The sequence below is a fragment of the Coccidioides immitis genome (genome assembly GCF_000149335.2).
Source record: "Coccidioides immitis RS genomic scaffold supercont3.1, whole genome shotgun sequence".
Lineage (NCBI taxonomy): Eukaryota > Fungi > Ascomycota > Eurotiomycetes > Onygenales > Onygenaceae > Coccidioides > Coccidioides immitis.
Genome location: NW_004504310.1, coordinates 7,464,072 through 7,475,536, shown reverse-complemented (window position 1 = coordinate 7,475,536; position 11,465 = coordinate 7,464,072). Strand labels below are relative to the sequence as shown.

The following is an 11,465-nucleotide window of genomic DNA, read 5'->3' as shown; positions in this document are numbered from 1 at the left end:
ACTAGTTTGGGTGTTGTGCCACACCTTCGGCGTTCTAGACCGCACCCGCTAGTAACGGCGCTTCGCAGGCCAGTCCCGCCAGCGCCAGCAGGCATTGGAGCTGCGGTAAATTGAGGGTTATTTGATACCTCCATTTGTCGTAGGAACGTCATCATGAAGATGCTTATTCTATAAATAATGGGTGTTTCTCCCATGCAGTTGAACCCGAATAAAAACCTTAAAACCTTTAATATTATATTATGCTATGCTGGTGCTCCTTTTATCACCGACGACAAGATCGAGGGTTAGGGTTAGGGTTAGGGTTAGTTCGTCCAGTCAATCTATTATGTAATATTTTAGTCATGAATGTCCCAATTTGGAACCCCCGACCACGGTGCCATAACAAACAATCAAATGGCGAGCGTCACACCCCGTCTCGTCTTGAAGCCGCATTTTGATACCCCGTGTCTCTGCATGGAGCCCTACAACATCTAATTATTTTTATTTTATCAAGCTGTTGTAATTTGCCCCCCATGCCAGTCGCAACACGCAGCTCATCCCGGCCTTTGGCAAGCTCCATTATTCCTAACTCCCCTGCCAAGCGATGGCGGGCGGAGCCCCATTTGCCATCCGAGCACCCTAGGGGACCAGCAGAGGAAGATCTAGATGATATTGATGGAACAACGCTGCATCAGCCACCTCCAGAGAGTTCAATATCAAGTGGTAGCGATTCGGATCCTGATTCCGATTCTGATAATCCTATCAGTTCCGTTACCCCCATTAATAAACAGAGTGCCGGGTTTTCAAGGACAAAGAACCCCCATTCCAGTAGGTGGTATTCATTGACATCTTACACAAGAGAAGGGATAGTGATATACAATAGAGGAGCTGTGCCAGCTACAGCTACTTTCTTAAACCTGATTTGAACATGGATCTGCGACTTCTGGCTATGCGATTATTCTCTGCTAACCTCATGTTTAGATCCTTCGCCAACTGTACGCAAAGGCCCTTTGAGCTTGCCGGTCAAAAGCCCTAGAGGCAAGGGTGTGAAAATCAGCCATGTGGAGGTGCCTGCGTCTCCACTGGACAATCCGGACATCCGTTTGTCCCCTCCCCAGAGGGCTCAAAGGACGCCCTATCAGCTGAACCCTCGTCTAATGCTAAATGCCTTACCTAAATTGGAGAGGTGGTCAGACAAGATATTGCTTCTCTGGAGCCAATACGGCTCTTCATATTCCCGGCTTAAGAGACACATCACCAATTCTACTGTCAAAATCAAAATCGAAGAAAGCTGGGGAGATAGCTACCTGGGCTATAAAAGGCATTTTGGGGATAGACATTTTATCAATGTCGCCAGAGCTTTAGACGCGTTTCCTTCCATCGAAGACCTAAACTGGAGCCCCACCGGAATATATCAGAAAGCGAACCTCGCACAATTAACGTTGGATATTATATATTTCTGCAATGGGACGCGGTCTGATTCGCCTCTAGACATAATCGACAGTTTATTCCCCTCTCCTTTCATCCCGGGAGAGGATGAACCACTCAGTGAAGATACCACACGGCGCATTTTTGAGATTGGCCTGGAAATTCGGACACAGCGGTGCATATTGGAAATGATCGAGTCCGGGAAGGAAAAGAAACCCGAAAGTATTCTGAAAGATATCTTCTATGGAGATATCTTCGAGGATAGCCCATTGCGCGGGTGGGAAGTTGACGGCCTTGATGAAACCGACCTACCCGAGGAATTTCGCGATCGAATCGAAGAGAGGATCGGAAATATACGAGAAACATTCCGGGAGGATGACACAGCGGTGGAAATCTCTCGCTTGAAAACTGCATTCCCATGGTCAGAATTTGTGGTCCGAGTTGCGTCATGGGTACGAGAGACAACCGATCAGATAAATGACCAATTGAAAGCCCAAGACGACTGCAATACTGCCATCGCCAAACTTCGGTCAGAATTCGAGCCTAGGGCCATTCTGGACCGGCAGAAAACTGACGAAATTTCCCAACGGACACCACCTTTGGAAAGTTCACCTAAATGGAGCCGGGGCCTTCACAGGGGCGAGAGGATATTTCGGCCACCACGAGGCCGGGAGGGGTCCCCAGAGCTAGGCTCCCGGCCGTCAGAAGATGCTGCAGTGACAATCGAACATGAACAAATCCCTGAACAAGTGCAGACAGCCTCCCTTCCCGAAACTGCTGCACCCCAGAAGTAAGATCATACCTTAAACTTTCTCTTATACCCTGTATTATTTAATTCTAATGTGCACTATCGGAATTATTAGGAACTTCGTATCCCGCGCCCTACTCCGACATTTTAGGCAGTTTATGGATCGCACGCATACAACCGCTTCTACCACACATCAACAAGTCGGAGAGGCGAGTAGACACACCGCTCCACCACCGGCAACATTTCTTGACCGACAAAAGAATGCCGAAAGAATATCTCCTATCCAGTCAAGCCCTCTAGGGGACAGAGGCCCCAGAAGAAAAACAAAACGGGCCCGCTCGGAGGAGAATGAAGATGAAGAAAGTGCATTTGAGACGACCTCTCGGCCTTCAAAGAGGCCACGGGTCGTCACTGAAATCCGACGCCGATCCCCATCAAGAACGGCGGCAGATCGGCCTCAGAGAGCAGTGTCGGTGGCCAGCTCAAGTGGCAGACGCCTGCCCGAGTCGTTGCAGAGCAGAGAAAGCACACCCACCCTGGAAGACAGGCCAACGGGAGGAATTGTGCAACGCGTCCGGTGGACAATCGAGGAAGATCGGCAGTTGATCCGCTTAGTTGGAAAATACGGCTCATCTTGGTCGCGGATAAAAGCGGCCGACAGCAATGAAGAGAATCCAAAGCTAGAAAATAGGAATCAGGTCCAGCTCAAGGATAGGGGTCGGCAGATCACCTTTGATTATTTACGGTTCGTCCTTATCTCCCTACACCCGTCGCCTATGGACAACCTTTTGTTTTTTTGTTTTTTTTTGGAAAATAAAGGGGGGAGGGAAAAAAGAAAAACTAACGAGAGCTTTTGCTTATACATAGAACCCGACAGAAGCTGCCAAAGAATTTTAAAAGGATTAACATTACCAAGCCGCAACGTAAAAGGCTAGAAGAGATAGGAGTAGACCCCGATAAGCGAGAGGAATAGCGCGAGAAAGGTGGAAAAAGGGAAAAATGAATCAGACATGCCGGGGCGAACGGCAGAGGTTAAAATCTTCTCATCCACACAAGGCCTAGGATTCAAAAATTTACGCTTTCATATCCCCTACCAAATCGGCATCTATATATGTACATATTGTTGACGCCAGCGTCGATTGAGATACCCAATTTTTAGTGTTGATATTGTTATTGCTTGCATAAAATTTCCATGGCTTCCCATCCATTTAAATTTTTATGAATATTTCCAATAACCATCTGCCGACAAACTGCGCATCTCTTGTTTGTTTTGATCGTTTGCAATGAGGTCGCGAGCGTTGAGAAATCTCGTTGTTTTGCCGCGTTTGCAGTATTTGTCACGTGATATACAACGGTTCAAGGCGGTCTGTGGCTAGTGACTTGTGGCTTCTCCAGTTAAGGCTGGAGCACACGAGGCTGAGGCTGAGGCTGAGGCTGCGCAGCTCCCCCGGTCCCTGTGGCTGGTCTGGGGTTCTGCCGCGTGGGGGCCAAGCCTGCTGCAGTTCTGCGCTCTCTGGACTGTGACTCGCCTCTGCCATCCGCGCACATCGTCCTTCAAATACCCAGTCCCACCGTCTTCCTGGACGCAAGCTGTCCAGCATTCTGCCTCCTGGCGCCAGTGCCTGCCTTGCCAAGTACACACTGTCCAGCGTCTTTTGCTCACGGCGCATCCTCGAACGATGCTTCGAGTCCCTGGCTCCTATTCTCGCGGTCGGTCGCCCTCCCCTAGTGGGAGGCACCGACACCGTTCGCAAAGCCGCAGGTATTCTCCATCGAGGGAACGGAGCAAGTCCAGGACCAAAAAGTCCAGCTCCAAGAAGTACTATGATTCCGACTCAATGGACGAGCAACCACGGGTATCTAGTACGTTGCGAAGCAGCAGCACCAAGAAGCGGTATGACTACGACCTCTCCGACGACGACAGGTATAAAAGTGACTATAAAAGCGATTATAAGAGCGACAGAGGGCGACGGACGCCCCGCGATCGCTACTACCTTTCCGACGAAGAATCGATAGCGCCGAGGCAGAGCAACACCTCCCTTGGGAGCAAGCGAGCCGATCTGTACTTGAATGACTCGGAATCAGAGCGCGCCCGACGAAGTGCAAGCCGAGCGCTTCGTTCGCTGGCTTCATCTCGATTCCATCAGTATTCGGATGCGTACACAGACTCAGACGATGAGGGATTAGCTTATGGAGACCTATATTATGACTATCCTGTTTCTGGCAGCGAGCGTCGATCCCGGTCTCGAGAGAGACTTCGCAAAGCTGTAAAAAAGTACTACAATTCCGATTCAAGCGACGGGTACACCAGCCACCGTGCGCGGGAATCCACAGCTCGTACCAAGGATCCAGTTGCGAGCTACCAAACTTATGACGACCCTGAACCGAAGCTCCAACGCACCCACTCACGGCGCGATAAAAAACGGTCTTCAACTGCAAGCGGGCTTGCAGCGAAGCTTCAGGCGGCAAAGTCATATTTCACGAGCGGGATAGACGAGGACGAATGGCCAGAAATTCCAGAATGCGAACGCCCGGATTTCGTCCCGCACACCGAACAGAATCCGTACCATGCGACACTTAACAAGCCATCGTCAGCGCCTCCTCCACCGGCCCCGCCTCCGCCGGCTCCAGTTCCACCCTCCGTCCCGGAGGCGCCAACTTCTCAGTCTCTCAAACAGACGAAAGATGAGGAGCCCGCCGTTCGCGTCCCCCAGTATCCTACGATCCCACGTCCCCAATATGTTCCGCCAGAGCATTATTTGAAGATGAATAAGACAACGGAGCCTTCACAAACCTTTGCCACCCCTCCTACTCAGACTGTTCCGCCAGAGCATTATTTGAATATGAGCAAGTCCAAACAGCCCTCGCATCATTTGGCAACCCCATCTTCTCAACGTTTGGCTGGTCATAACCGTGCCCACTCCACGGGCAACATACCCGCTACTCCTCAGCAGTATGCCGCCCCGGCACAGTTTCAATATGCGCAACCGGATCCGAACTTTAAATACATTTTAAAATCCGAAAAGGCTGCCACACCTTCTACCTCTTCCATGGCTGTCGAAATGAGCCAATCAGGAAAGTCTTCTAATGGACCAGGCCATCTTCAGTACGTAGAGATCAAGCCCGGAGCAGGGAGGACCCCTAGCACACGTCCGCATAGCCTCTCTATCTCTACGGATAATGAACACCTAAAAATGCCGGGTGGATTTCCCGATGGTAATCGGCCACCAGCCAGCCCATTGTTGGAGCCCTACCACGGTACTTACCAAAGCATGTCACCTATGCCCTGGCCAACGGCCTACTCAGACATGGAGGGCGATGTGTCGGAGCTTGAACTTGATGACGGCGCGATATCTAGTTCCGAGAGAGCTAAAGGGAAGATGCTAAAGATCAGGAAGACGAAAAGCAAGGACGCTTTCCACAAAATGGACCACTTGGAACGACAGAGGATGGCTATAGAATCAATGATGCCTACAAACCATGTGCCGGTATATGATCCGAGAATCGACGCGAAAGCTTTAAAGTCGGCTATTTCACATCACAAGATTGATCCAAAACCGTTGCTGGAGATTCTTCCCAACCTTACGGCCGAGGAAGTGCTTGTACTCCGGGCAGAATACAAGAATATTGTCAAGATGACAGGCCATGGTGTCAATATCGCAAAACACATCGCCCTTCGTGTGCCCGGTAATTTTGGCAAGGCTTGCCATGCCACTGCTCTTGGGCAGTGGGAATCAGAAGCATACTGGGCCAATTTCTGGTATCGATCCAACTCTTCACGGAGAGAATTGCTTATCGAGGCTCTCATGGGCAGGCCGAATGCAGAGATTCGCCGGATAAAGAACTGTTTCAAGGACAAGAGATACAGTGACAGTTTGGAGAAATGCATGAAAGCGGAGCTAAAGCCGGATAAATTCCGCGCCGCCATTTTACTGGCCTTGGAAGAGAAACGACAGGCAGATATGGCCCCGATAAGTCTTGACCTAGTGCGTCGTGATGTTCAAGACTTGCACCGCGCATTGATATCACGCGAAGGCGGGGAGTCGGCGATGATTCAGATCATCGTAGTAAGAGGAAACGGGCATCTCTGTGAAGTTATGCGAATGTATGAGAGCATGTATAATCAGCACTTCGCCAGAGCGATGATTGCCAAATCGCAAAATCTAGTTGTAAGCGGCCCTTTCTCTTTTACTCAATTAATTTTTTTTTTTTTTTTTTTTTTTTTTTTTTGAATATTTCGCTAACTCACTTGACTGTGCAATGCAGGGCGAATCCCTTATCCATATTCTGAACGGCGCTCTCAACCGTCCGATGCGTGACGCATTACTCCTTCATCATGCCATAGCCGAGGTAGGGACCGGTCGGGACCGTGCCGAGCTTCTCATCTCACGGCTAGTTCGCATGCATTGGGAGCCGCATCACCTCGAACGGGCCAAGGCAGAGTACAAGAGGCGATATGGGAAGTATGTCGAAGATCATATCGTTCGGGAAATCATCAACAAGAACGGGAATGGGAAGTGTGATTGGGCTGAGTTCTGCATCGAGTTGGTTAAAAGTTCGACTCAACATGTTATGGATGATGAGTGAGTCATGCATGATGTTTTGCCTGCTATTGGGTCCTCGGTCGAGCTGTGGTACCATTTTGTTGCTGTTTTTTGCTCACCCCAATCTAGCCTAACTAATGTCCTGTTTTTTTTACGGTACTTGACGTGGGTTTGTCGACGATGCATGATATAACCGAGTTTTTCAGGTCTTACCCTCAAAATATTGTTTGAAAATATGTTTTAGATGCTAGCTATACCCTGTAAACCATGTCAAATAAAATAAAATTTTTGATGTTTTGTGCAACAATAGCGGAGGTGGTTGTTGAACAACAATCTGTAAGCATCCAGCCAATTACATAAATTCTGGACTCATTTCCTGTGTCTCTGGTGGGCGGAGCGGAGTGGGATTCCGCTTCCGCTGCCAGAAGGCTCCGATCCCCATTTATCAGATCTATACAGAAAGATCGCATGCCAGCATGTGGAAAGGCAAAGCTTTAGCCACGTAGATTAAAATCTCTAGCATAGCTGACAATCAGCGTCCTGATGGCCGAATGAACAGCATCTAGTGGTCCAAAAAAAAAAAGCTTCAATGACAATATTTACGTGGGACATTCGTCGGCGGGTCGGCCCGCAGCGTTGTACCACCAAAAATGACCGTAGCTTATTCAATGTTTATTCGAATGACAAGTTTAGCCCATCGGACATTCATTCATCCAAGAATTGAAATGAAAATGGATTGAGTTTAGCTACTGACATAAAAAATAACAATGATAATAATCATCCAGCAGCAGTATCTTGTTTAATACTCTACACAAAAAAAATCATCCCGAGTAGAATGTGTGTATCAAAGGAGGCATTGAACATAAAGCTTTGAAAAAAAAGGGGGTATGAGAAGAGAAAAAAACAAAAGAAAAGAAAAGAAAAGAAAAAAAAAGATACTCAGAAAAGAACAAGTCACAAATGGGATGTATGAAAAAAAAAGTCGTGAAGACAGACAGGGAGGTTTGATCGAGCCAGGCATTTTCATAGCCGACAAAGTGTGAGAGGAAAATAGTGGAGGATAGAAAAGAAAAGGTTCTTGAACTGAACAATTTTTGCCACATCAGCATTCACACCAAAAAAAAAAAAGCCAGGCACACAGAGGGTATCCTCCACACCAGCAGAAAAGCACAAGGAAAAGGTTTTGAATATAAGACATCGGAAGAAGAGAAAGCAGAAACATGCAAAGTAGCAAAATGCACATTGCCTCACATCTCCATAACAAATGGAACCAAATGCCCATTCCTGGACAATAGGATCTGAAGACAAGAAGATGGCAGGACAGTATCAGCTCATGAGCTAGGTTAATATTGGACATCATCAAACTGTCAAGCCTGACCGTTCCCATAACTACCATTTCGCTTCAGGCGGATAGTTCTCCATCTCTCATACCAAACCTCACGGCTGGCTTCACGGAGTTCACCACGCCACTCTCCAAAGACTGTATCCTTTAGCTTTAGAAAATCACAGTGCTCTGGGTCATATGGATCAGCGAATCCCCAAGGAAACTTGCGTCCGATCGGTCCGTCTTTAGACTCTAAACTGTGCGGGTCAGGGGAGAGAATCGAAAGTGGAATAAAAGGCTCGGCGTTCGAGCCTCCACTTAACATGCTCGAGGATGAGCTGCGCTTCCGCTGCTTCTCCAAAGACCTTTCTGCCGCGGATGGTGCGGCGGGTGGTGGGACTGGATTGTTAGGATCATCCGGGACGGTTTCTGAATCGGGTGTGCGGCGGTTCGCATCATCTTTTGCCTCGCGCAATTCATCTTCCTCCTTTTCATCGAAGTGATCGAGGGAGCTGGAGTAGTCGTCGTCGTGTTCTTCGAGAGTGAGTACTTCCAACGGGTCGATGTTGGCCTTCTTCAAGCTATCCCACACAGTCTTCTTCAAGAATGCCATGTGGGCAGTTGTAACAGTATCGGCCTTGCTGATGACAGGTACCACGGTGGTTTTGCCTTGCATGGTACGAAGAACCTGCAGGTCAAGGTCTTCATCCAGACCACCAACCACCCGAATTGCAGACCCACTAGAATCTCCTCCGGCAGCTTTTTGGGCAGCAGCAATGTTTTCATCAAGCCGTGCTGGGTCCAGGATGAGGAAGGCACAGTGAATATGCGTATCACGGACTCCTGGTGATCGTATGACTTTCATCTCTTCGGTAAAACTGTCCTCAAACTTGCTCTCCAAGAAACCAGTGATTTCTCTTAACTGAAGGTCCACAATGCTTCTTTCGAGACCCTGAGAGTCCCACAATGTCAGGCCGACCCGTTCACTATCGATTTCTGTTTCAAGATAATGGCAAGTGAAATAACCGTTTGGTGGTGCCTGGGGTAGGTCATCCATCTCTTCAGGGTTGCGGGTTGGGCGTTTATTCGGTGGTAGAGCTAGAGCTTTTCTTAAAAAGTTGACGAAAGATGTCTTGCCTGAGTTTCTAGTCCCGATCACGAGGATGCTGATAAGGGAAATCCATCAGTTTTCCGAAAAGAGACGGCACCAAAAAAAAAAAAAAAAAAAAAAAAAAAAAAAAGAAGGCTACAAGGGATGTTCTCACTTGTATGGTGTCGGATCCTTTCGTCTCCTTACTCTTCTCGGGCTATTAATGGTGCTAACGGCACTGCTGGCATAGCTATAACGACCACGGTGCGCCATACTTTCGGCTTTTCCGTATACGTCGACGAATGGAATCGGTGGGACAGGCGGGTGGCTCTGGGCCGAGAGAGGCTCATATGACCCTGCGCGACCTGACAAGTTGGAGCGAACGTTCTCACCACCAAATGTGTTGAGCTGGGGAGGAGGTGCGATATCCGGCAATTGGGGTGCAAATTTCGATATGGCGGCCTCGCGTTGGCGACGCAGCTGCTCCTCCTTGGCCTGTTCCTTCAATACCTTCTTACTCATCTTTCCGGATGGCTTTCGATCACCCACCTTCTCCGAAGACTTTGCACGACGCAGAAATCCCAGCGAAGTACGGCGGGTTGCATTTGCTTGAGCATTGTTCGAGTTTCCATTTTCGCCGGCAGCTGGGAGGGTGTCAGGGGGCGGAGACCGACCAGGGGTGCGGGGTGCAGCAGGGGTTGGCGCCATGTTCTAATCAAAGGTTCACGCGAAGTGGCCTGATATTAATCTGTAAAGTAATATGCTGAATTAGAAAAATGAGCGGATTGATGAATTTAGCCACGCGTTGATGTTGATGTTTCACTTCATGAAGAGATGAGGTCTCTAGAGGACATCATATGCAAATAGGGGATAGATTAGCATCAACACAAACAAGAGTGAACACTTCATGTCAACTATTCAACCAAAAAAAAAAAAAAAAAGAAAAGAAAAAAGGTCGAGCTTACATGAACAGAATGGCTGGATTGGATCTCAGATAAGCGTAAAGTAGGAAAGCTTTGCTTTGGGTTGATCGGTGTTCGCAAGAATCTTCGATCGAGTTGTAGTATCAGGGCAAGTCTCCTTTCCCCCACTATCTTCCTCTTGGCGTTTGAGCTTCGAGATAGGTCAATCCGGCAGTTGGGTAAACGTGGCGGGAGGCAAAGTTGCGAAATACGTATGCGATCTTCAAGGCGAAATCTTGTCGCTACGCGGTCGGATACGAGAATGTGCGAAGTTGTCAGATGAAAGCCGTTGAGCTAGCGTCCTTCTGCCGAACTCACGATTCGATGACTGGAGCCTGGGATCAAAGGCAGAAAAAAAGGATGGACGATAAAGGAGTGTGTACCAGAATCGAAACTGCTATCGCGTCGAGGGACGGTGGCGAGGGACAACAGTCAAGTAGACACCCCACGAGCTCCGCAAGCCGTCTTGCCAGGATCTCAAGTATTAGCCTCGTAATGGGGCTGCTTCCTGACTGCGAATCAACCTGCAGAATGCCACTCTCGACGGACGGGAGGAATCGAGTACCCTGCCCGGCAGTATAAGAGAGAAAGTATGTGATGAGAAGAAATGAAAAGGACGAGAGAAATGAGCGTGTTATATGGAAGCAAATTAAGTTCAAAACAAAAAGAGAGGAATCAAAAAAAAAGAGAGGGAGAGAAAGGAAACGAAACCGAAGTATCAGGGGAGCAGCAGCGAGGAGCCGAGATGTCCAAGGGAGGCGGAGACCCGTTTAGCTGGCTCACTTGAGGGAAAGTTACTTCAAGCGCGTCAGCTCTCCAAGCCTCGCGACTGCATGCGGCTTCTTATTGAAGATCCTCAGATGCTGAGGCCAGCAGACTTTGATTTTTCGCAGAATTGAAGACTTCAGTTCTCCCTGAGAAACGAAACGAAGTTGAATGGAGGGAGGAGGATAATGGTAGCTGGAAGGAAAAAAAGGGTCATCGCTGCTCCATACAGGCTCCATACGCTGTAACTTTAAATTTCCTGGTACGGAGTATTAATCTGAGAGAGCTCTCAATTACAAGCGGCGCTCGAGAGTCCCTAAGAGATGATGCCGCGGAGGGTGTGGAGGTCTGCCCAGCGGCCAAATAACGGCAGAGATATAAGCAGATATGTACTATGCATCTTTGCAAGCTGCGCATCATCCTGCTCTGCGCTGCTCAAGGGCACCGTCGAACTGTGCCATTCTGCTGGACAACGGGCTGCCCTTCATCGTTAATTCCAAGAGAGAGACTCTCGACTGCCCCCTGTCAAAACTCAGGGGCCCGCCCAGCCAAAAAGACGTAGTGACCATGGTTTCGTTTCAGCGCCGACCTCTGGGGCCGAACCAGCGCGCGATACGGAGTACCG

The 11,465-nt window shown here is 48.9% G+C and overlaps 4 protein-coding genes across 4 annotated transcripts; 3 read left to right on the top strand and 1 right to left on the bottom strand.

The window, feature by feature from the left end:
• Window positions 1-272: 272 nt before the first annotated feature.
• On the top strand, window positions 273-3,128 carry CIMG_00365 (uncharacterized protein; the record flags this gene model as incomplete). Its single annotated transcript, XM_001246593.2, has 4 exons — window positions 273-807; window positions 961-2,197; window positions 2,271-2,900; window positions 3,023-3,128. The coding sequence occupies exons 1-4, from the start codon at window positions 513-515 to the stop codon at window positions 3,126-3,128; spliced, it is 2,268 nt and encodes a 755-aa protein (XP_001246594.1). The 5' UTR covers window positions 273-512.
• A 609-nt stretch (window positions 3,129-3,737) lies between these two features.
• Window positions 3,738-6,742, top strand: CIMG_00366 (annexin ANXC4; the record flags this gene model as incomplete). Its single annotated transcript, XM_001246594.2, has 2 exons — window positions 3,738-6,324; window positions 6,422-6,742. Exons 1-2 carry the CDS (start codon window positions 3,835-3,837, stop codon window positions 6,740-6,742), a joined length of 2,811 nt encoding a protein of 936 aa, XP_001246595.2. The 5' UTR covers window positions 3,738-3,834.
• A 734-nt stretch (window positions 6,743-7,476) lies between these two features.
• On the bottom strand, window positions 7,477-10,261 carry CIMG_00367 (cell division protein Sep4a). Its single transcript, XM_001246595.2, has 4 exons — window positions 10,079-10,261; window positions 9,663-9,956; window positions 9,289-9,608; window positions 7,477-9,189 (listed from the first exon to the last, which is right to left on the bottom strand). Exons 2-4 carry the CDS (start codon window positions 9,819-9,821, stop codon window positions 8,067-8,069), a joined length of 1,602 nt encoding a protein of 533 aa, XP_001246596.2. The 5' UTR covers window positions 9,822-9,956; window positions 10,079-10,261; the 3' UTR covers window positions 7,477-8,066.
• Window positions 10,262-10,435: 174 nt separating this feature from the next.
• Window positions 10,436-10,974, top strand: CIMG_12881 (uncharacterized protein; the record flags this gene model as incomplete). The annotated part of the gene is made up of 3 exons (XM_001246596.2): window positions 10,436-10,556; window positions 10,606-10,665; window positions 10,850-10,974. 3 exons carry the CDS (start codon window positions 10,436-10,438, stop codon window positions 10,972-10,974), a joined length of 306 nt encoding a protein of 101 aa, XP_001246597.2.
• Between the last annotated feature and the right edge of the window lie 491 nt (window positions 10,975-11,465).

Excerpts from the sequence above, each read along its gene's own strand:
- CIMG_00367 (XM_001246595.2), bottom strand. The coding sequence starts at position 9,821 with ATGGCGCCAACCCCTGCTGCACCCCGCACCCCTGGTCGGTCTCCGCCC. Across the intron at positions 9,609-9,662 it reads GTGCAAAGTCTTCGGAGAAG|GCCAAGGAGGAGCAGCTGCG; the intron begins GTGGGTGATCGA and ends TTGAAGGAACAG. Across the intron at positions 9,190-9,288 it reads AAGGATCCGACACCATACAA|CATCCTCGTGATCGGGACTA; the intron begins GTGAGAACATCC and ends TTCCCTTATCAG.